The 21,187-nt window shown below is 49.6% G+C and overlaps 1 protein-coding gene across 1 annotated transcript in view; it reads left to right on the top strand.

Annotated features, from left to right (window-relative positions):
- The window catches only part of POLB (DNA polymerase beta), a 188,814-nt gene that overhangs the window by 87,201 nt on the left and 80,426 nt on the right, over positions 1 to 21,187 (top strand). Inside the window, exons 7-9 of the mRNA XM_085634088.1 lie at positions 3,966 to 4,017; positions 9,892 to 9,946; positions 10,177 to 10,249. Coding sequence (XP_085490214.1) covers positions 3,966 to 4,017; positions 9,892 to 9,946; positions 10,177 to 10,249 — 180 coding nt within the window. The remainder of the gene's footprint in view (positions 1 to 3,965; positions 4,018 to 9,891; positions 9,947 to 10,176; positions 10,250 to 21,187) is intronic.

The following is a 21,187-nucleotide window of genomic DNA, read 5'->3' as shown; positions in this document are numbered from 1 at the left end:
TCAGCAGGCTCTCCTGTGGGAAGGCGGTGTTACACCATCTTCCCAGACAGGCGTTTGTTCTGGGCCTCCTGAGAGCAAAAGGCTCTCACCCTAGGTCAGAACAATTTCTCGGTGGCAGGCTGGCAGAGACCATTCGAGGAGCACACCAGAGGCTGATGGGTTTTCAGGAGGCACCTCTAAGGTGCCCTCTGAGTGCATATATTGATACATCCAACACTGGAATTGGTGTGGGTTTATAAATACGAGATGTTTGATACCAAACAACCCTATCTTCAGTGAAGCCATCATGTAGCTGGGGAACTCATTTTCGCCAGTGACCAGCATATGTCTTAAAATGGCATTCCTGGTCACTTGCACTGATAATAATAGGCCTGACCAGCACAGTGGCATATCTGTTTATGAAGGTATGCCCTCACAGGCCTGCTGTAGGGGTGACTTACGAGTAGGACATGCAGTGGTAGGAGGCATGGCAAACAGGGATGTGTGTCATGTCGTATTTTCACTTTTGTCTGCACCAAGACACAAAGCCTGCAGTGGCAGTTGTGCATGTGCTTGGTGATGGGTCCCCTAGGGTGGCACAATTTGTGCTGCAGCCCTTGTGGGGGGGGGGGGCCCTCACTAGTACCCCAGGCCCTATGTCCCAGGGTACCATGTACTAGAGACTTACAGTGATAGCTAAAGGCTTTACCAATTGGGGAAACAATTGCACAGTTTTGAGAAAGAACTCTGGCACTGGGGATGGGACCTGGTTAGCAAGAATCCAGTGACCTTTCAGTCGAAATCACATAATTTACCAGGCAAAAATTGTGGGTGACCATGTAAAATAAGGGCACTTTCCTACACATCTACTCAGGATGAATGCGGAAGCTTGACCTTAAGACCTATATACTCCCAAGAATGGCAAATGACTTCTGGTTCTTGGCATCTCTATGGTTCCTGAGATGACAACACTCCTACAATAAGTTGTTGTACATGCTTTGGACCAAAATTAAAATGCTTAAAGAAAGTGGATTCGCTGAAATGTTTTTGTTAAATCAGTTTTGAAGATTTTTTGATTTTTTTTAGTAATCAAGAATGTGTTCCCCTTAGTTGACCAAACCAAACTGGTGAAAGCCTTTTTGATGAAAAACACTGTTCTTAACGCAGTTTTTTTTACTCTTATAAAGATGGGTTAAAGGGAACTTCCAAAACAGACACAAGGAGATGATAGACGGAGTGATTAAACTTTTCAGACACTCATCCCCAATTGCAGATCTGGGTTGAATCCATCATCGTTCTTTAGCTCACTTCGCCACCCCAGTTCAGACCCAGCCATATGCAAATCAGCCTTGACCCTGTTCCTCATGGGAGCAGTCCAGCCCGAACTGCCAAGCCTGGTCTTCCCTAGATCGAAAACAAGCATCCTGGGACCGGTTTTGGAGTAAGACCCCTCATCAGCCAGGCTTGCTTGAATCCAGTGGCAAAGTGAGCAAGGGACCCACGTCTGGGCATACCCTGCCAACTTAGGAAAAACAAAGCAAACACAAGGAGATGATAGACGGAGCCTCCTTGTTTTTGTTGTTGTTTTTTAACACCATCTTCCCTGCCTTGTGTGTGTGTGCATGTTTTTTTATTTTTTATTATTATTATTATTTTTTTACAAATTCCTTTCTACCTCTGCTATTTTACTTCCTTTTTTCACAAACCCCTTACTTCTGGAAGAGTGCATTGTTGGTTATGGTAGCAGCCGCAGGGACAACAAGAAGCTGTGTCTACGCCTCAGCAGTGGGTGCTGCCCAGGTGCTATAATGGGGCTGTCAGCAGATGATAAACATGATTGTTGAGAAGAGGCAAAGGATGATGGAGTAACCAAGTCATGGGGATGCTGGGCAAAAGAGCAGGTGGAGGCATCAGCATCTCTAAGCGTGTCCGCCGGATCAGAGCCAGTGTCTCGGGTGGAGCAGAGTGTTGTGGCTGCTGCTGACTTGCCTTTGCCTGACTGGCTGAAGGGATCATGTCTCCTCTTTTTGCGTCCCCGAGGAGGCTGCTCCCAATTCTATGCCAGTACAGCATTGAATGAAGAAAAAAGTTCAGTCCAATCCCAGGTCACTGTCGATTCCTCAAACACGTGTATTGTGCTCCGTGCTGTCATGCAGGGTTTAGCCAGGCAGTGGATATTTAATTCCCAACTTGCTTAATTTTCGCTGTACTCCAGCAAATGAGGTGTGTTGGTGCTGAACCGCAGCAGTGTATCTGGGAATCAGCATGACTTGATGGTTGTCCGTCTGCAGCGGGCTTGCCCGTTTAGCGTCTTGTAGAATTATCTCATGGTCTCTGTAATGCCTAGGAGAGGTCTTACGCAAAACTTAGGTAGGACGATAGTCCAGACCATGTGGGCTTGCTTTATGGAGAAGAGCTCTACAGTTCAAGCGTCGGCCCACTCACTCTGCAGCTGTCAGCGCCTCCGGGGAGGGGGGCCCACTGTATTCTCTGGCAAGGGAACCTCCTACCAGTCTTCCAGCTGTGGAGGGGTCGTCTGGGAGGCCCATAGGCAAGGTTGCCTGGCTGATGGCGTTGTCCAGTTGAGCGAGTGTCCCTTGTAAGCTGCGGATCGGTCTGTCGCTGATGAAAGTCTCCCCACAGGTAAGGCACAGGGCCAGCGGATGGAAGGGACGGACCGTGTCCATCCAGCCACCTTGCAGTGCTGCAAAAACAGGAGCCTTGTCTCTCTCCTTCACACCCCACTGCTCCTACGGGACACAAACTAGCATGCTCCTGGTCCCAGAAGGGAGGTCTGCTGGAAGAGTTGAGGGAAGTAGGGCCTGCGAAGAAATCTGATGGGGGTGCAACTGGACCTCTCTGCTACTCCCCACCAAGGCGCCAGGGCATTAAAAAAACACAGCAGCCTGCCCCTACGTGGTTTTGCAGTCACTGTGTTGCACCATAGTATGATGGTGCGGATGCATGAAGGAAAACTGGCTGGTGCAGCGGATACTCCATGCCTAGGCGTCCACTACCTTGGCTCATACAGCCACGTCCCCTGCTTGGTGAATTTTCATGAGTGTGTTTTTCTACTCTATTGTGGAATTTTTTGCAGTTTGGAATCCGCTTGATCCTCATATTAAGCTGAGCTGCATTGGTAATCGTTATGTGTGTTAAAAGTTGTTATGAAAAATATTGTTCTTGGTGGATTGCCAAAATTTTGAATTCATTGTGTGCTGCTCCTTAATCTACTCTTTTGTTTGCTTTTTTATAGGGAACATCTGATAACTTGTTTGTTTAAGTCCCTCTATCTCTCCTCTATCTCACTGTTTTGTCCTTTTGAGGCACCGGGACACGAAGTTATGGGCCAGCAGTGTGCTTTACTAGTGTTATTCATTCAGATGTAGGGGGGATGCTGTATCTGTCTTTCCCTGTGTTCTGATCTCACTGTGTCTCCTTCATTTTGGGTATCCCAGCTTCCCCCGTGGCCATATTTCACTGTGTGCCTTTCTTGAAAAGTACGTCTGTCACCACTTTCTCCCAGTGTTTATTTTGCCCCAATTCCCATTCTCCCCTTGTCTTTCTTCACATGGCCCTTTTTCTGGATCTCAACCATATATTATGCCCTCCAGAAACTCTTGACACATTTCAGATGGGCAGGGCCTTGTCTCAAACACTGGCATTGTTTATCATGGGTAGGATTATCATATTTGTTGGAAAGTAAGTGGGCCTTGGGCTGTGGTCTCATTCAGCTTGGTGGTCATGGAAAACGCATCAAATTATAGATTAAATGCTAAATCCACTGGTGGAAGTTTTCCACATTACAGTCATCAATGTTGAATAAACTTTGTGGGTTAATTAGCCAAAAGACCTAGCATTTCCTGAATAATTAGAAGGATTTTCCATTATCACCAAACTCTTTAATCAGTCCCTATAAATGCTGATATAAGCATATCACATTACCTGTTATGCTGTTAATTTTTGCGTCCTGTTTTTTTTTCCAGATTTGAAAAAGAACGAGCACAAGCTGAACCATCACCAGCGGATTGGTCTAAAGTATGTCTACCTCGATCTGTTTGAGACGTTGCTGAATACAGCATAGATGTGTTCTAAGCTGCCTGCTAGTTAAATGATGCTGCTTTTCCTGTCCTTATTGTCAAGCCTGTGGTTTATTTAGCAGAATCCACCTACGTGATAGGTTATTAGAGAAAGGCAGTGCCCTGAATATCATGCCTGGTATCATGTGAGGAACACACCCTTGAACCTCACTAAAGCTCTGCAATACCTTAGAAACCAGATCTGATGATTTTTTTATTTTATCTTTTCTAGTAATACATCCCCCAGTCTTGAGTTTTTCCTGTTAAAGCATCTAAGCCAAATAGTTAAAAAATACTTGTACGGCTTTCATTTATGTTTACATCAGTAGCTATTTAAAGAGCAACCTGGACAGATAACTGATGTTAATATTCCCATCGTGAATCTTCTGTATATCTTCCTCAGCAAACTGTTTTTATGTGTGCTTTTTTGTAAATACCGTAGTATAATTTATTGTACTATTTTTGTTCATGCAGATGCATTATTGTTGAACATTGTTTTTCAGTATTAGGTTTCATTATTTTCCAAGTGTTTTAGTGTGAGAAATCGGGCTGTTGGTTTAAGGCGGTGTGAGCTCTTCTCAAGCAACAGCCATAATCCTTGTCAGGGTAAACCACAAAAAGTCAATAAATTAACCTGTGCTTAACCGCCTGGTAGCTTGGCACAAAAGCAGTCAGGCTTAACTTGGAGGCAATGTGTAAAGTATTTATGCAGCACTTATCAGTAATGAAGTGAAAACACAACTCAAGAAAAATCTCACACCTATCTAGAAAATAGAGTACATTTTAACAAATTATTTTGGCACCAAAATCCAATCAGTAGAACTGGAGTTAAGGGTAAAAAAAAAAAATTAAAACCACAGACTTCTAGTCGTGTGAGACCAAGGGCACAGTTATGGTGGATGGCAGTTCGGATTAAGGCCAGTCTCCCTATACCTTCGGACTGAAAATAATTTTTATAGAAAAATGTCTGAGAAGGTAAAGTTCAGTGAGGAAGGCAGCCGGCGGTATCCGAGGAGGAGGCGCTATTGTCTGGGAGCCGCTGGACAGAGTTAATGTGAATATTTCTACATTTGGACTTGGGGCATGATTACGGGTTGTCCGTAATACTGCGACCCATGCTTTAACCCTTATTTACGCATGGGTTGGAATTATGGTTGTGATGGTATTTAACGCATTTATCGGCTGTGTTAAAAAAACTCAACTTGCATTACATTTTGGCAGGTCAAACGTGCCGAAAATTAACAGGTGAAAACAAGGCAACACCAAACATATGCTATCAGCAGCACAGGGGCGGCCGGGTGCAGGGTGAAAATACAACATTGGGCACCCAATGCTTTTGAATGGAGAAACTCGGTTGGACAAATAGGCTCCAGGTGTCGAACCAGAGGCTGCATGGAGGAAACCAGCAACAGCAGAGGTAAGTTGTGATGCTGTAGGTCGTAGGGGCACCGTCGGTTCAGCTCACCAAGGCCCAGGGGCTTCGGATTGCAGGGGTGTCCTTAGACGTCCTATTTTTCCTACCGGAACCAGTCGGGGGTGGGGAAAGGGCTTCTGGATTTAGTCTACAGGTGTTGTCGTGGAGTCTAGGAGGGGTCACTCAACACTGGACATGATGTCAGGATCACTGGGAACCTGTTCTGGGTCAGTGGGCCACCTAGACACATGCCAGAGGTGTCGGGTTTAGAGGGGGCAGGACTTGCGGTTCTGGGGGCACTAAAGTCCTTTGTGTAGATTTCTTGGGGACAGATCTGCTGTCCTCGGAAGCTCTGGTCTTTATCAAAGACCAGAACTTCCTCTGGTTCTGGAAGTCGCTGGCTGCAGGACAGGCGTTGTCTTCTTTTGCACGGTCTTTGAAGCTGAAGACAGGCATGTAGGGCTGGAGCCAAGTCAGTAGGCATCTTCAGGTTTCGTTGCACGGTGTCTTCTTTGTCCTCCTTCTTAGGTCGACAGGAACTCGTTTCCAGGTCTGGGGGGGGCCACTTAAATACAAAATTTACGAGCTTTTTAAGGGGGTGTAAATGGGCATCTTACCTGGGGTAACTACACCCTCAATTATGCCACCCTACTGTGGGAGGGGGCATAATCCTAACCTTGAATAGAGAGGTCTCCCCATCTTCAAGATGACGGGGACTGATGGATGTGCTTCACCTTGCCTTCCCCACCTTAGTGGTGGAGTTGGAAGAGGTGGACACACCTGCTATTCTTCCTAGCTTTTCCCATCGGTTTTCTCACCCAAAGTGGGTATTGAAACCGGGTGCTGCCATCTGCTGCTAACAGCAGAGGCTAGGTGTCGCATTACAAAGGCGGCAGGCCTTTGAAGGTTCCCTATCGAGCACTGTGTCCATCCTGGGGGATGAGGTGGGGCTCCTTTGCCCAGGATGTGCTTTGTCTATGGTCCCAGAGAGCAGAGGCTCTCGACCCACGGGTCCAGAAACATGTCTGGTGGTAGCAGGCTGCCTAAAGCCAGTCTTGGACCACCCCAGGGTTGGTTGGTTTTCAGGGGGCACTTCTGAAGTGCCCTCTGAGTACATGTACAATAAATCCCACACTGGCATCATTGTGGGTTTACTGAGAGTAGCAGTTTGATCCCAAAACACTCCTGGGTTCAAAAACATACTCCTGGTGCTGGGGAACTCAAGTTGTCGAGCTTCCAGCCCATGGACTTTATATGGCTTCCCAGGCACTTATAATATCTAAGCATGGACTTAGGCATTGTAGGGGCATATCTGCTCATGCAGATATGCCCACACCTATGGTAGAGTGCACCCTGCCTCAGGGCTGATAAGGCATTCTAGAGGAGTGGCTTACCTATATCTTAGGCAGTGCTAGCTGGCATGGCACACAGGCAGTGTCCCATGTTGACTTTCCCTTTTTGTCTGCACAAGGCCATGCATGTTGCAGTGATAGTCTGCATGGCTTAATTGAGGGTTCCCTAAGGGACCCTTTTCAGTCCCAATGCCCTAGGTACCATTTGCTTGTAACCTACAGGGGGGCTGAAGTTGCCAATTGTGGATCAGTTAGGGAAAGAACACTTGTACTGGGAACCTGATCAGCAGGGACCCAGTACTCTACAGCCAAAGTTGCATCAAGAGCCAGGCAAAAAGTGCTCCAACAGAACCCCATTTTCTCACAGTTCTCTTGAAGGCTTTTCACAGCATGGAAATGTAGCAGGCTCTCGCACCATCCTGACGTACAATGCGTTATCCAGTTTCTAATGGTGGGGTGATTGCAGATCCTCACTTTTCTGCAAGAGAAAGACCAGCTCTGTGCTGTTCATCTGCAATAGCTTACTACCAGTTTGTAGTAAGATTGCATGGACCAGCTCAAAACTTATAATACTATTCTTTATGCATGCATACGTACATAAAATTCTTGACAGCTGACTTACAGTGACTCTGTGTCTGCTTGATTCTGTTATTTTCTACTCAGAGGTCGATATTGTACCTGGGCCAAGTAAGGGCCATTGTTGCATTGTAGTATTGTATAGTGACAACTAGACTACTCCATTCCTAGATCTTTATTAGTGGAGTGTCGATCAATCCACTCTGGGAAGGGGAAACAGTCTTTGCAATGCAATTTTTACATCGTAGTGCCTTTATCACGCCTTTGTTACCCCGCATTTATTTAGCACGTATAGGCCTTTACCACGCATGCCTTTACAGCGCATTTATGTTAAGTATGGGGGGGTCTCCCCCCCCCCCCAAAAGTTACAAAATAAATATATATATTTATTTTAATTTACCATTTACGGTAAGTATGGGGGGGTCTCCCCCCCCCCCCCCCCCACCCAAAGTTTAAAAATACATATATATATATATATTTTTTTTATTTTTAATAATTTTTCATAGTAATGTGTGCTAATGGCATGCAAGGTAAAAGCATATGCGCACTAAACAAATGCGGGGCAACAAATACGTTTTAAAGGCATAGAATGTTTTTACCAATGTTGTACCGTCCTACAACCGTAGGAAGAGTTTTGACATGTACTAAAGAAAGCATGCTCTGATTGTTTTGCAACTAACTTGTAGGTACTGGTATGCTCAGAGTGAGGAATAGTTGCATAGTTTGCTTGCACATGCCATCTCTTGGTGATTGGTCTTTGAGCTTGGAAGGTAGTGGGTGTGTTTATAATGCTACCTTTGTGCAAAGGGTTTTGAAGTTGTGCTCGAATGCCTGAGGCGAATGTATGACGATACTTAGCATGCCATTACTACGCATGCATGTAGTGCGATTTTTTTTTTTTTTTTTTTTTTTTTTTTTTTTTTTTTTTGTTTGCTTTTTGTTTTTGTTTTTTTTACATCGCAAACGGCATTAGTACGCATTATATTACTACGCTTACCTTAACTTCGTAAAAGCATGAATATTACTTTGCATTCCACCACTGTGTTTATGCCCCTACACTCCACATACATGACGACACTACACAGAAACCTTTAACACTACACACCACTACTCTACCCTAAATCACTACCCCAAGCACAAATTCCTACACTACAAAAACACAACACTACCCTGAACCCTAATAAGCCACCCCCAGCACGACCCCCTACACTACATATACACCAAAACTCTACCCTAAACCATACCATACGACCCACCTACACTACCCTTAACCCTAAAACACTAACCTAAACTACACATACACCACAACACTACCCTAAACCCTAAAACACTACCCCAGCACGACCCCCTACTCTACACATACACCACAACACTACCCTAAACCCTACACTCAAACCTTAAACACTACACATACCCCTTAACACTACCCTCAACCCTTAAACTGTACCCCCAGCACGACCCCCTACTCTACAAAAACACACTACATACCCCTTGCCTCACTCTCCTCGTGGTTCCTCTCTCCTCCTGGGACCTTCCTCACGTCGTCTCCGAGGGGCGGTGCACGTCGTTGTGAGGAAACAGTCTCAGTTTCCTTACAACGACATGGATCGATTTCAGCATACCATTACAACGCATGCGTAGTAACAACGCTTGCGATGTAACAACTTGCGTACTTATGGTACGCATTGTAACATCGCAAGCGTAGTAACGCTTGCGAAGTAATGGTATGCGCAGTAGCAGCCGCGCACTAAAGGCTGTTTACCGCCTGAGGCATGTTGTTGCAAATATGTAGTTGCGCTAAAGTGAAGGGGGCCCTCTACATGAGACTTGCACACTTGGATATCCTCTTCCCTCATGGGCTTCATTCCAATGTAGTTGGGCAAAAGCAGTGTATGTGACTTTTTGTTGTTGAATGAAATATCATTTTTTTTCTTTTTTTTTGTAAGAACCATTGATATCGGAAACACTGTACACGCTAGTACATTTGGTCATTGTCAGTGAAATCGTTGCATTAAGAGGTGCTCGCAGTAGTTGGTGTTGAATGAGACAGTACATTTAAATTAATTTACAGTAGTAAACTGCACGTATTTGCATTAATAATATACCATCTAAACCACAAAGATTTGAGCAGAGTTGTGCTGAATCATCCAATTGACTAATGAGATTAGGATGTTGAAGTAAGTTCATCAAATTCACTTCTTTGTTTACGCTATCCTTGCCTCCTGCTTAGACACACATCTCCATTGCTCGGTGTAAGACTTCAATCCTCTTTTGTCCTTTCTCATGGGTGCATTGGCAGTCATGAGGGCAGAGTTGGAATAAGGAACAGCATGGGCCTCAATGAAAAACTCGGAGGCCCTCAAATTGGAGAGCAGGGATAACTGACTGCAATTGTGTGCGGGCACAGGACTAGCAGCTCTTCTGATTTCTAGATATCCTTCCATCCTCCGGACTCTGTTTAGGTCATGCAATTTATTTTCCTTCTCTGCAGATATTTTGAAGACTTTGAGAAGCGGATTCCAAGGGCTGAGATGTTACAGATGCAGGTGAGTTGTACTAAACAGTGCATGGAACTCTGGCTCTGCTGGCCTCATTTTGATGAACATTGAGGAGCTCCACTATAGGAGGAGATGTCAAAGTGGTGCTGTTCTCTTGAGAGTGGACGTACACCCTAGTGCTAAGTAGGCATTGAGCTTGTTTGTTGATCTCTGGCCATTTACCACAGAGATCCTTTTCCTCAGAAGCAATTCTAATAATGTCTCACTTCCTGTGGCAGGAAATTGTGTTGGAACAAGTGAGAAAATTGGATTCTGAGTACGTAGCGACTGTGTGCGGCAGCTTCAGAAGAGGTAAGGGAAGACGCAGTGCACTTGCCTAAGCAAATGGTGCCTCCCAGCTATTTTCTTTCTTTCTTCCCTGAAACTGTAATGTACCGTTTGACTTGAATGGCTTTTACTGGACGTTCTTCCATATTTAGCACTGCAGCCTCTTTGGGGCTTCTCCTTTTTGCCTTTAAATGGATGCTTCAGTGCTGAGGTCCTGATCACAAACCCAGAGCAATTACTGTTTTATACAGGGCACTGATGGTGCACACCATCTAAATACAGATTGCCTGATCTTTTTCCTATTCGCACATTGAAACTGCCCATTTGGAGGTCACAAATAGCACATGTGCATTATTTGCCCAGCAGATTTGTGCCAGGTTAAACTTGAGGAAAATTGCCTGGGCAAAAGTCTATGGTCTTTTTTCAGTTTGCTTCTAGATTGTAATACTTTTTCCAGCATAAACAGAGGTTTGCACTCAGTGTTGTATTTGGACATCCCAAACATTTGAAGATCTCATTTATTTCTGTCTTAATCACTGGGAATGTTAAAAGATGCTCATTTCCCCTTCCAGCATTTTTTTTAACAAGTAGTCTCTCTAAATCTCTCCAGGCTCAAACCCTAAAATCTTATCTTCCCAGGCAGTAGAATCTCATACAGCAGTCATTTTGTAGCCTCGTCTCATGCTGCCCTGGTCCGTGTTAGAGGAATACAGTTTCGTCTACATTAATCTCTAGGGCAGATGTCTTGAAACTGAGGGAAGGACCACCCTGTAGGGTCTTAATTGTGTTGATAAGTGCTTTTCTTTTAGTGGGGAGAGGGAGACGGTGGCAGTAACTCATTTTGTAATGGGCTGACACTAAAACTTCTTGTTATTCATATCTTGGCTAGGAGTAGGTTTGAAAGGGGAAGGGCCTCCAAATAATCCTCAACACCCCTACCCCCAATAATTTCTGATAAAGAATCACACTATGCATACATTTACACTTACGAAGACCAGGCTGACCCTAATAGTATTGTATTTTGCAGTAAAGCTTTTGAACACGTTTTAAAAGGGATTACTGAACATGAGTGCAATGTTTAATATGTCTGCACAAGTTGTGAGAGAAACTGTTCTCATTCATGGTGGGGGGAGCAGGGGCTTATGAATTTCCCTTACACAGTGAAGAGGATGGCATTATAAAGTTTGAAGACCACTTCTCTAGGACCGTTTACGATTTCAATCTCACAGCTGCACCGTTCCTGTCTCTCACACTAAACAGTAGAGACCATAGTGGAGAAAGAATCATATTGAACATGTCAGTTAGAAGATCTTTTATTTTGAGCAAAACTGTTAAGTTAAAGGTTCTGTGCAGCATTGCTAGCATAAAGCATCTGTGATCTTTAATTGAAATTAGTCTGCAACTGCGTGTAAGCAACCCTTGAGACCCGGAAAATGGTATTGGTTGGTTTCTGCTAAGTCGTCTTTAGTGTATCAAATATTGTGAAAATGAAAAGTGAAGGCCACACATTGAAAGATATGAATTACACCAGATGATCCTGAGATAAAGTACGTGCAAAGTAATCTGGTTAAACTCTAGCCTATTTAGGTCAAGGTGTAAACGTGCAGCCAAGAACCAAAATTTCTAAATGAGATCTGCACCTTCGGCTTTCTTGTCTAATTAAGGAATGACAACTCACACGTTAGCCTTAAATGTTAAATCTGAAAGAAACACGTTAGTTAGATTCCTCACCTTAGAATATCCCCAGGCGTCAGACTGGATCCGGAAGATTTTTCGTCAGCAATACCCCTTGCGCGTCGCTAGGCGTCGTCTGCGGCTCCGCGTCCGTCGTCGGCGTCGTGCGCCGGAATGACGTCGTCGGAGTACTTAGACGCCGCCCTCGCGCGCTGACGTCAGTTCTTCTTTTTTCCGCGCCAGTAAGCGCAGATCCGGGAGAGCTACCCCTTTTAGTCTTTTTTGACTAAGTTTTTTGATCCTTTTTGATCTTGTCTCGACTCCGGTAGGATGCCTGGTTTTAAAGCCTGTGCTGACTGCAACCGCTTGATGTCGGTTACGGACCATCACCGCCGGTGCCTTTACTGTTTGGGCCTCGACCACGACGCGGAGTCGTGTTCGGACTGCAAGGCCCTGACCTCGAAGGCTAGACGGGAGCGGTCCCGTAAGCTTCTCGAGCTACGCCACTCGGCTCCGCGCCCCTCTCGATCCCGGTCCAGGAGGAGGTCCAAGGATCGGTCGCGGAGCCGCAGCCGACGTCATCATCGATCGTCTGGCTCCAAGTCTTCGGGTAAGTCGAAGCACTCCAAGAAGTCCAAGAGGCGACACCGCTCTTCGGACTCCCCTCGCCGGTCGCGCGACTCGGCCGAGGGTCAGGGTGGTTCCACCCCCGATGCTCCAGCAGAGCCGCAGGCGCCGCGCAAGTCCCCATACCCGCCGGTCCCTGGGACTGACGCGACGCCGGCGGAAGTCAGTGCCTTCCTCTCGGCCATGAGGAACCTGGCTCCGCCATCGACGCCCGCTGGCGCGCCTTCGGGCCCCGCGGACCCGACTGGGCAACCTTGCCTGCCGGCGGCTCCGGCCCCGGTGCCGTCGACGGCTCCGGCCTCGACGCCGCAAGTGCCCGAGGGACCCGTTCCCGAGTCCCCGCCGACGCCGGTCGACCTCGTCACGCCTCCTCCGCCGGCGTCGACACCGGTACCACCTCCGACGCCGGCTCCGCTCGGCGTCGAGCCCCAGTTCAGCCCCGCTCCGGGCCCGGCGCCGTTACGGCGTTGATGGACGCCGCGTTCGGCGCCGCTGGAGACACATTATGTCTATCGCCCGGCTCCGATCCTTCCTCCTGCATACCAGGAATCGGATGACGGGGGCAAATGGGAGGGATCCGAGGATCCTATGGCCGTTCAGACTCAGCTGTCACAGGACTGGGCAGATGAACTGGGGGAGGCCAGTGGTCTGGATACCTCTCCAGACACTGGATTCATCTCTCCTCCGACTATGGCTTCGGAGGAGGGTGCTGCTTTCTCTGTGGTGCTGCGCAAGGCGGCCGCAGCCCTTGGGCTCGAGCTACCTGCCGTGGCTGTGAGGACGAACGTCCTCACTGAGGTGCTTCAGTCTGCAGCAAGCTCTACTGAGCCTCTGCTGCAATTCAATGAGGCCCTGATTGACGTTCTGCAGGGCACCTGGTCCAAGCCCTCCACAGTTCCTCCTGTGGACAGGAACGTCGCCAGGCGCCACCGCCCTGCTCCGGGCGACCCCAGTTTTCTGTCCCAACACCCTACCCCCGAGAGCCTGGTTATCCAGGCCTCTACCTCCCAATCCTCCTTCCCGACCGCTCCGCCGGACCGGGATTCCAAGAAACTGGAACAGTTTGGCAAAAAGCTGTTCTCCTCCCTTAGTTTGGGCCTGCGGTCCTTGAACACCGCCTGTCTCTTGGACCGTTATTCCCACTCTCTGTGGGATACGGTGGAGGACGTGCTGCCCCTGTGTCCGGAGAAGGTCCAGACACGACTTACCCAGGCTCTGGCCAATGGGAGGGATGCAGCACGACATGCTATCCGATGGGGGCTTGACACTACGGACTCGCTGGGTAGGGCGATTTCTACCACGGTGGCGCTTAGACGTCACGCCTGGCTGCTGTCCACGTCCTTTTCGGGTGATGTCCAGAGCACTCTCATGGACATGCCCTTTGATGGCACTCGCCTTTTTGGCGAGAAAGCGGACAGTGCGCTAAATCGCTTTAAGGACTCCCGGGCTATGTCCAAGTCCTTGGGCCTCTCGGCCCCGCGGTCGCAAACTTCCGCCTTTCGCCCCTTTCGTGGCCAAGGAAGGGGTGCCTCCTCACGTACGCCTAGCCACCAGCCGCAGAACCAACCTGCGCGCGGTCGCGGACGTGGTTTCCGCCGAGGCGGTTCTGGAGGATGACGCGGTCAGCCCACATCCACCCCGGCAGCATCCGCCTCAAAGCCTTCCTAGTCCGAGCTTTCAGGCCCATTCCACGCCACTGGGCGGCAGAGTTCACCATCACCTGCTCCACTGGCGGTCCATCACATCGGACAGGTGGGTGCTGCAAATCGTCCGAAGGGGCTACTCCCTCCCCTTCGAGAAGACCCCTCCAGCCATGCCACCGCAGCACCACCGTATCTCGGGGGATCATTTGAATCTTCTCCACGAGGAAGTTTCGGCCCTCTTGGCCAAGGGGGCCGTCGAGCGCGTTCTGAGCCCAGAAGTAGGTCGTGGTTGTTGTTCCCACTACTTTCTGGTTCCCAAGAAGGGCAAAGGGGGCCTACGCCCTATCTTGGACCTCCAGAACGTCAATGCCTTCCTCCGGAAGGAAAGGTTCCAGATGTTAACTTTGGCTCAGGTTCTAGCTGCCCTAGACCCGGGAGACTGGATGGTGGCGTTGGACTTGCAGGACGCATATTTCCACATCCCCGTCCTGCCGGCCCACCGGCGTTACCTGCAGTTCACGGTGGGTCAAGAGCACTTTCAGTTTACCGTGCTCCCCTTCGGCCTTACCAGTGCCCCTCGGGTGTTCACGAAAGTGATGGCGGTGGTCGCAGCTCATCTGCGCAGATCAGGGGTTCCAGTCTTCCCCTATCTCGACGACTGGTTGTTGAAGGCAGGCTCGCCCCAGGCAGTCGTCTCCCACCTCCAGACTACGGCGGATCTCCTGCATTTGCTGGGATTTTCCATCAACGTGCCGAAGTCACACCTGAGTCCCTCTCAGAAGCTCCTCTTCATCGGAGCGGTTCTCGATTCGGCGCAGTTCCGGGTCTATCCGCCGGAACAGCGGGTCCGGGATATACAGGCCCTGATTTCCATCTTTCGGCCTCTATCCTGGGTTTCGGTCAGGCTAGTGTTGCGGCTTCTGGGGCTGATGGCCTCCTGCATCCTACTAGTGCATCACGCCAGGCGGCGCATGCGGGCTCTGCAGTGGGACCTGAAGTTTCAGTGGGCCCAGCATCACGGCAACCTGTCCGACCATGTCTTGATCTCGGAGGGCACTACACAGCAGTTGCAGTGGTGGCTCACGGACTGCGATTGGGTCACGGGCAAGAGCCTCTCCCTTCCCCAACCGGAGCATGTCGTAGTGACTGATGCGTCCCTCCTGGGATGGGGTGGCCATATGGGAGAGGCGGAGATCAGAGGCCTCTGGTCTCTGGCGGAGTCTCGTCTCCACATCAACCTGTTGGAGTTGAGAGCGATCCGACTTGCACTGAAAGCCTTCCTTCCCTCTGTCAGGGGAAGTGTCGTGCAGGTGTTCACGGACAACACCACCGCCATGTGGTATTGCAACAAACAGGGCGGGGTGGGGTCGTGGACCCTTTGTCAGGAGGCTCTGCGCCTCTGGACATGGCTGGAACACCAGGGCGTCACCCTAGTGGTTCAACATCTGGCGGGCTCTCTGAACGCCAGAGCAGAAGAACTCAGCCGCCGGTGCATGATGGATCACGAATGGCGTCTGAACTCCGAAGTGGCGCAAGGTCTCTTTCAGCAGTGGGGAGAGCCTTGGTTAGATCTATTCGCCAGCGAAGAGAACGCGCAATGTCAGCAGTTCTGCGCCTTGGAATTTCCAAGGCGGCACTCGCTCGGCGACGCTTTTCGTCACGAGTGGAGTTGCGGTCTGTTGTACGCCTTTCCGCCTATACCACTTCTGCCCAGAGTGCTGAAGATCAGGCACGACCGGACCCAAGTCATCTTGGTGGCTCCGGATTGGGCACGAAGGTACTGGTATCCCGAGCTAATCAGTATGTTGACCGATCCTCCGATACGTCTGCCCCTTCGGGAGGATCTTCTGTCGCAGCAGCAGGGGACGGTCCTCCACCCGAACCTGTCCAGCCTCCACCTCCATGCGTGGAGATTGAGCGGCGGCAGTTGATGCCATTTGACTTGCCTCCTGAAGTCTGTGATATCATTCTGGCAGCCAGGCGTCCCTCCACAAAGACGGTATACGCCTGCCGGTGGAACAAATTTGTGGCATGGTGCACAGCAAAGGCTGTGGATCCCCTTTCCGCCCCTCTTTCTGAGGTTCTGCTCTTTCTTCTTTCTTTGGCCCGGCAGGGCTCTGCCCTGGGCACCTTGAAAGGTTATCTTGCTGCCATCTCTGCCTTCTTGCGGCTTCCTGATCAGCCTTCTCTTTTCAAGTCCCCTGTAGTTACACGCTTTCTAAAAGGCATTACTCACACGTTCCCTCCTGTCCCTTTTGTAATGCCTCAGTGGGACTTGAATCTTGTTCTCACATTTCTAATGTGCGCTCCCTTTGAGCCTCTTCATAATTGTCCTCTTCGTCTGCTGACGCTTAAGACTGCTTTTCTGTTAGCCATCACCTCGGCTAGACGGGTGAGTGAGCTCCAGGCTTTATCCTCAAAGCCTCCTTTTCTCTCTGTTCATCCGGACAAGGTTGTCCTTCGGCCTCGTCCCTCCTTTCTTCCGAAAGTGGTGACCCCCTTTCATCTTGGGCAATCTGTCACCTTGCCCACCTTCTTTCCGCACCCTTCCAAAGAGGAAGAGCGGCTCCACCGTCTGGACCCAAAACGTGCGCTCTCCTTTTATTTGGACCGCACAAAGCAGTTCCGTGTGGACGACCAACTTTTCGTTGGATACGTGGGTGCTAAGAAGGGGAAAGCTGTGCACAAACGGACCATCTCTCGGTGGGTCGTTTTGTGCATCAAAATTTGTTATTCCTTGGCAAAAAAGGACCCTCCTATTGGGCTGCGCGCCCATTCTACTCGGGCCACGGCGGCTACTACTGCTCTGGGACGGGGTGTCCCTTTGCAGGACATCTGTCAGGCGGCAACGTGGGCTTCGCTACACACGTTTGCCAGGCATTATTGCCTTGACAGCCAAGTCCGGAGGGATGGCTTCTTTGGCCGTTCTGTCCTCCAGGACTTTCTGGTGTGATCTTGGTTCGCAGACCCACCACCGGGGATGGTATTGCTTGGGTATCTATTCTAAGGTGAGGAATCTAACTAACGTGTTTCTTTCAGATGAACAAGTTACTTACCTTCGGTAACGATGTATCTGTAAGAAACATTAGTTAGTTAGATTCCTCACCGACCCACCCATCCTCCCCGTTCTGCGAACTGACATCTAGGGTTAAGGTTATCCTTTTCAGGCCCCTAGATTTTATTTTTGGCACCAGTGTCGGTCTTTGCATGGCTCTACGTTCCTGGCGCGGAAAGCTATGTACAAGAACTGACGTCAGCGCGCGAGGGCGGCGTCTAAGTACTCCGATGACGTCATTCCGGCGCACGACGCCGACGACGGACGCGGAGCCGCAGACGACGCCTAGCGACGCGCAAGGGGTATTGCTGACGAAAAATCTTCCGGATCCAGTCTGACGCCTGGGCATATTCTAAGGTGAGGAATCTAACTAACTAATGTTTCTTACAGATACATCGTTACCGGTAAGTAACTTGTTCATCACTTTTGTACAGTGTGAGAAAGTGCCTCTTTTTGCATGGTTAGCCCCCCACTTTTTGCCTAGTTTTGACGTGGTTTCAATTGTAGTGCACAAGGTCTCTGCCATCTAGGTCCCCTGTGCCAGTACTCCTTCCCTAAAAACATATCCCCATTTGGTACTTCTACACCCTGTAAGTCCCTACTAAGTGGTACCTTGGTACCTAGGGCCTGGTAGCTGAAGAGGGTCCCCTGGGACTTCCCTCACTGGGACTATGCCACTGCCCTTGCAGCTTGTATGCCTCTGTGGGGGGGGGGGAAACGACAAAGTCAGCCAGCACTGTCTGGGGGTAAAGGTAAATCGCCCCTCTAGCAGACCTCACAGCCCTAAGGTAGGGAGCACTATACCACAGGTGAGGGCATATGTGCATGAGCAGATATGCACCTACAAAATTGGGGTCCTTTCCTTAATATTGTAAGTGCCAGCTAAGCCATAGAGAGTACATGGGCTGGAATCTCAACCACTCTAGTTCCACAGCGCCATAATGGCTTCACTGTTATCAAACTACTCCTATCCATAGATCCACGCTGATGCCAATGTGTGAATTACTGTGTCATGTACCCAGAGGGCACCTCAGAGGTGCTCCCTGAAAACCTACCAACCCTGGTGCGGTCTCGGACCGGCAGTAAGCAGCCAGCCGCAACCAGACATGTTTCTGGACCCCTGGGTAGAGAGCGTCTGATCTCTGGGACCAAAGACAATGCACATCCTGGGCAGAGGTGTCACACCTTGAAGGGAGAAGCTTTGAAGTCCTGCCGGCTTTGTAATGCGACCCCCAGCCTCTGCTGCTAGCAGCAGATGGTGCCCACCTCTGCTAACGCCACCCCTAAGGTGGGGGAGGTGAGGTGAAGCACATCTTTCTGTCCCTGCCATCTTGAAGATGTGGGGGACCCCTCCAATCCGGTCTAGGTCTATGTCCCTAACCACAGGACAGTGGCTTAATAGAGGTTGTAGTCAACCCAGGTAAGGTGCCCATTGGCCCTACCTGCTACTTCCCTAAAACGGCCCTAAATCTAGTATTTAGGTGGCTCCCCCAGACCTAGAAACTAGATCTGCGATGACCTAAGAAGACATCCCTGAAGAGAAGACTGAAGCTGGCAACTTCCTTGGTCCCAGCCCTACCAGCCTGTCTCCAGCTTCCGCAAACCTGCGACCTTTCTTGCAGCCAGAGACCTCTGAAACCCTTGGAGGACTACTACCTGCGAAAAAGACTCCAATCTCCTGTAAACAGCATGCCTGCCTAGAAGAAACCGACTCCACCGGCTCCAGATCCAGCTGAAACCGCGATCCCTGCCCACTCTGTACCCGATGCTCACAGCCCTAGTCTGAATGGCTCACCTGTGCAGTGAAGTCTCCCCAGTGATCCTGACTTCGTGTCCATCGTTGGCTGACCTCTCCTGATCTTCATGGCGGTGCCTGCAGTGTGAATCCAGATGCTCCCCTTTACCGGCCCCGGTAAGAAGACTCCGACGTCGAAAGATAACCTTGCACCCAAAGCCCCATGGGCCATGGTGAGCTGAACCGATGGTACCCCTACAACCCCCTACATCTCTACTTGCCTCTGCTGTCGTTGGTCTCCCTCCTGCAACCTCCGGTGCGATGCCTGCAGCCTGTTTGTCCGAAGCAAGTTCTCTATTGAAAAGCATTAGGCGCCTGACTGAATTTGCACCCTTGCGACCTGTGCCACTGGTGGTGTATGTTTGGTGCAGCTTTGTGGCCCCCCACCATGCTTAACTTACCCCCAAAGCTTGGCCCCTGCAACCGATCTACTTATCTGCACATAGTTTGGCTCCAGGCACCCCCAGTCTCCATTAAAAAGCATTAGGCAAAAATTCTGATTTTGACCTCTGCTCCTGGATGCCCCTGTGTCGCTGGTTGTGCAGTTTTAGTACTCACCTGACCCTTGCCCCTTGCTGAGTTTTGGTTCCGAAGATTGGACCAATTGTGGAATAGTTTTTAGGGAGGAAGCACTGGCACATGGGGACCTGGTTGGCAGGGACCCTGTGCACTACAATCGAAACCACATAAATAACATGCAAAAGTGGGGGCTAACCAGGTCAAAAGAGGCACTTTCTCACACATGCCTAAACCACGCATGCCTATACAAAGCTGTCTAAACCACAACTGCGACCTTACATGTATGCCTTTACTTCGAATTTCATTGTAAGATCATGATTGCTAAAGGAAAATGCATGGTAAATTGCAGACCCCAGCCGCCGCCTTGCACCATTACACCTGATAGCCCAGCCATGCAATCCACCCAGCCTTTAAAACTACCCCTACAGCTCACCCTGAGCCCTAACACTCAGCCTGCAAAAAACTACCCTGCCCTGAGCCCTAAAACTGACACCCCACCTCTAAAAACGGCCCCTCCCCAGCCCTAAAACCCATCCCCAACCCTTACAACTACCCTGATCCTTGCCCCCCCCCACCCTGGCCCTAAAACCAACCCCGCTGTGCCCTTAAAACTACCTCGACCCCCCCCCCCCACCCGCCCCCTGTCCTGAGCTCTAATACCGACCCTCCCTGCCCTAAAAACGCCATTCCAGTTTGAACCCAGCCATATGCAAATCATTCTTGACCCTGTGCCGCATGGGAACAGTCCAGCCTGAACTGCCAAGCCAGGTCCTCCCTGGACTAGAAACAAGCATCCTAGTACTGGTTTCTGGGTTTCACCCCTCATCAGCCAGGATAGCTTGACTCCAGTGGCATGGAGAGCATAGGACCCACGTCTGGGGATACCCTTCCCACTCGCGGTGACAAATGCAGAAAGAACAGTTGATAGGCAGAATGCAGAACAATGTCATACATTCACCCCGGTACAGAGATCTGGGCCTAAATCCATTGTGGTTTTTGCTCACCATGCCATTCCAGTTTGAACCCAGCCATATGCAAATCAGTCATGACACTGTGACTCATGGGAACAGTCCAGCCGAACTGCCAAGTCAGGTCCTCCCTGGACTGGAAACAAGCATCCTAGGACCTGGGGTGGCGTGGTGAGCAAAAGAATGATGGATTAAACCCAGATCCTTGTGACTGGGGTTAAATGTTTGCATTGTCCAGCATTCCGTCCATCATTTGTTTCTTTTGCATATGTCGCCCTAAGTGGGAAGGGTATGCCCAGACATGGGTCCCGTGCTCACTACACCACTGGATTCAAGCTAGCCTGGCTGATGAAGGGTGATGCCCTGAAACCGGTCCCAGGATGCCAGTTTCCGTTCCAGGGAGGACCTGGCTTGGCAGTTTGAGCTGGACTGTTCCCATAAGGAACTGGGTCAAGACTGATTGGCATATGGCTGGGTCCAAACTGGGGTGTTGTGGTGAGCAAAAGAATGATGGATTAAACCCAGATCCTTGTGACTGGGGGTGAATGTTTGCATTGTCCAGCATTCCGTCCATCAATCGTTTTTTTTGCACATAATTTTAGCTGACATATCCCAGTTATGAGTCTTTATCTTTTAGTTTCTTTTAACCCTTCTCACCTTGATTTCCTTAGGCTAACATAT

This window comes from Triturus cristatus, chromosome 11, assembly GCF_964204655.1.
Source record: "Triturus cristatus chromosome 11, aTriCri1.1, whole genome shotgun sequence".
NCBI classification, from domain to species: Eukaryota; Metazoa; Chordata; class Amphibia; order Caudata; family Salamandridae; genus Triturus; species Triturus cristatus.
The sequence above is the reverse complement of the archived record's forward strand: the minus strand, read 5'-3'. Positions and strand labels throughout refer to the sequence as shown.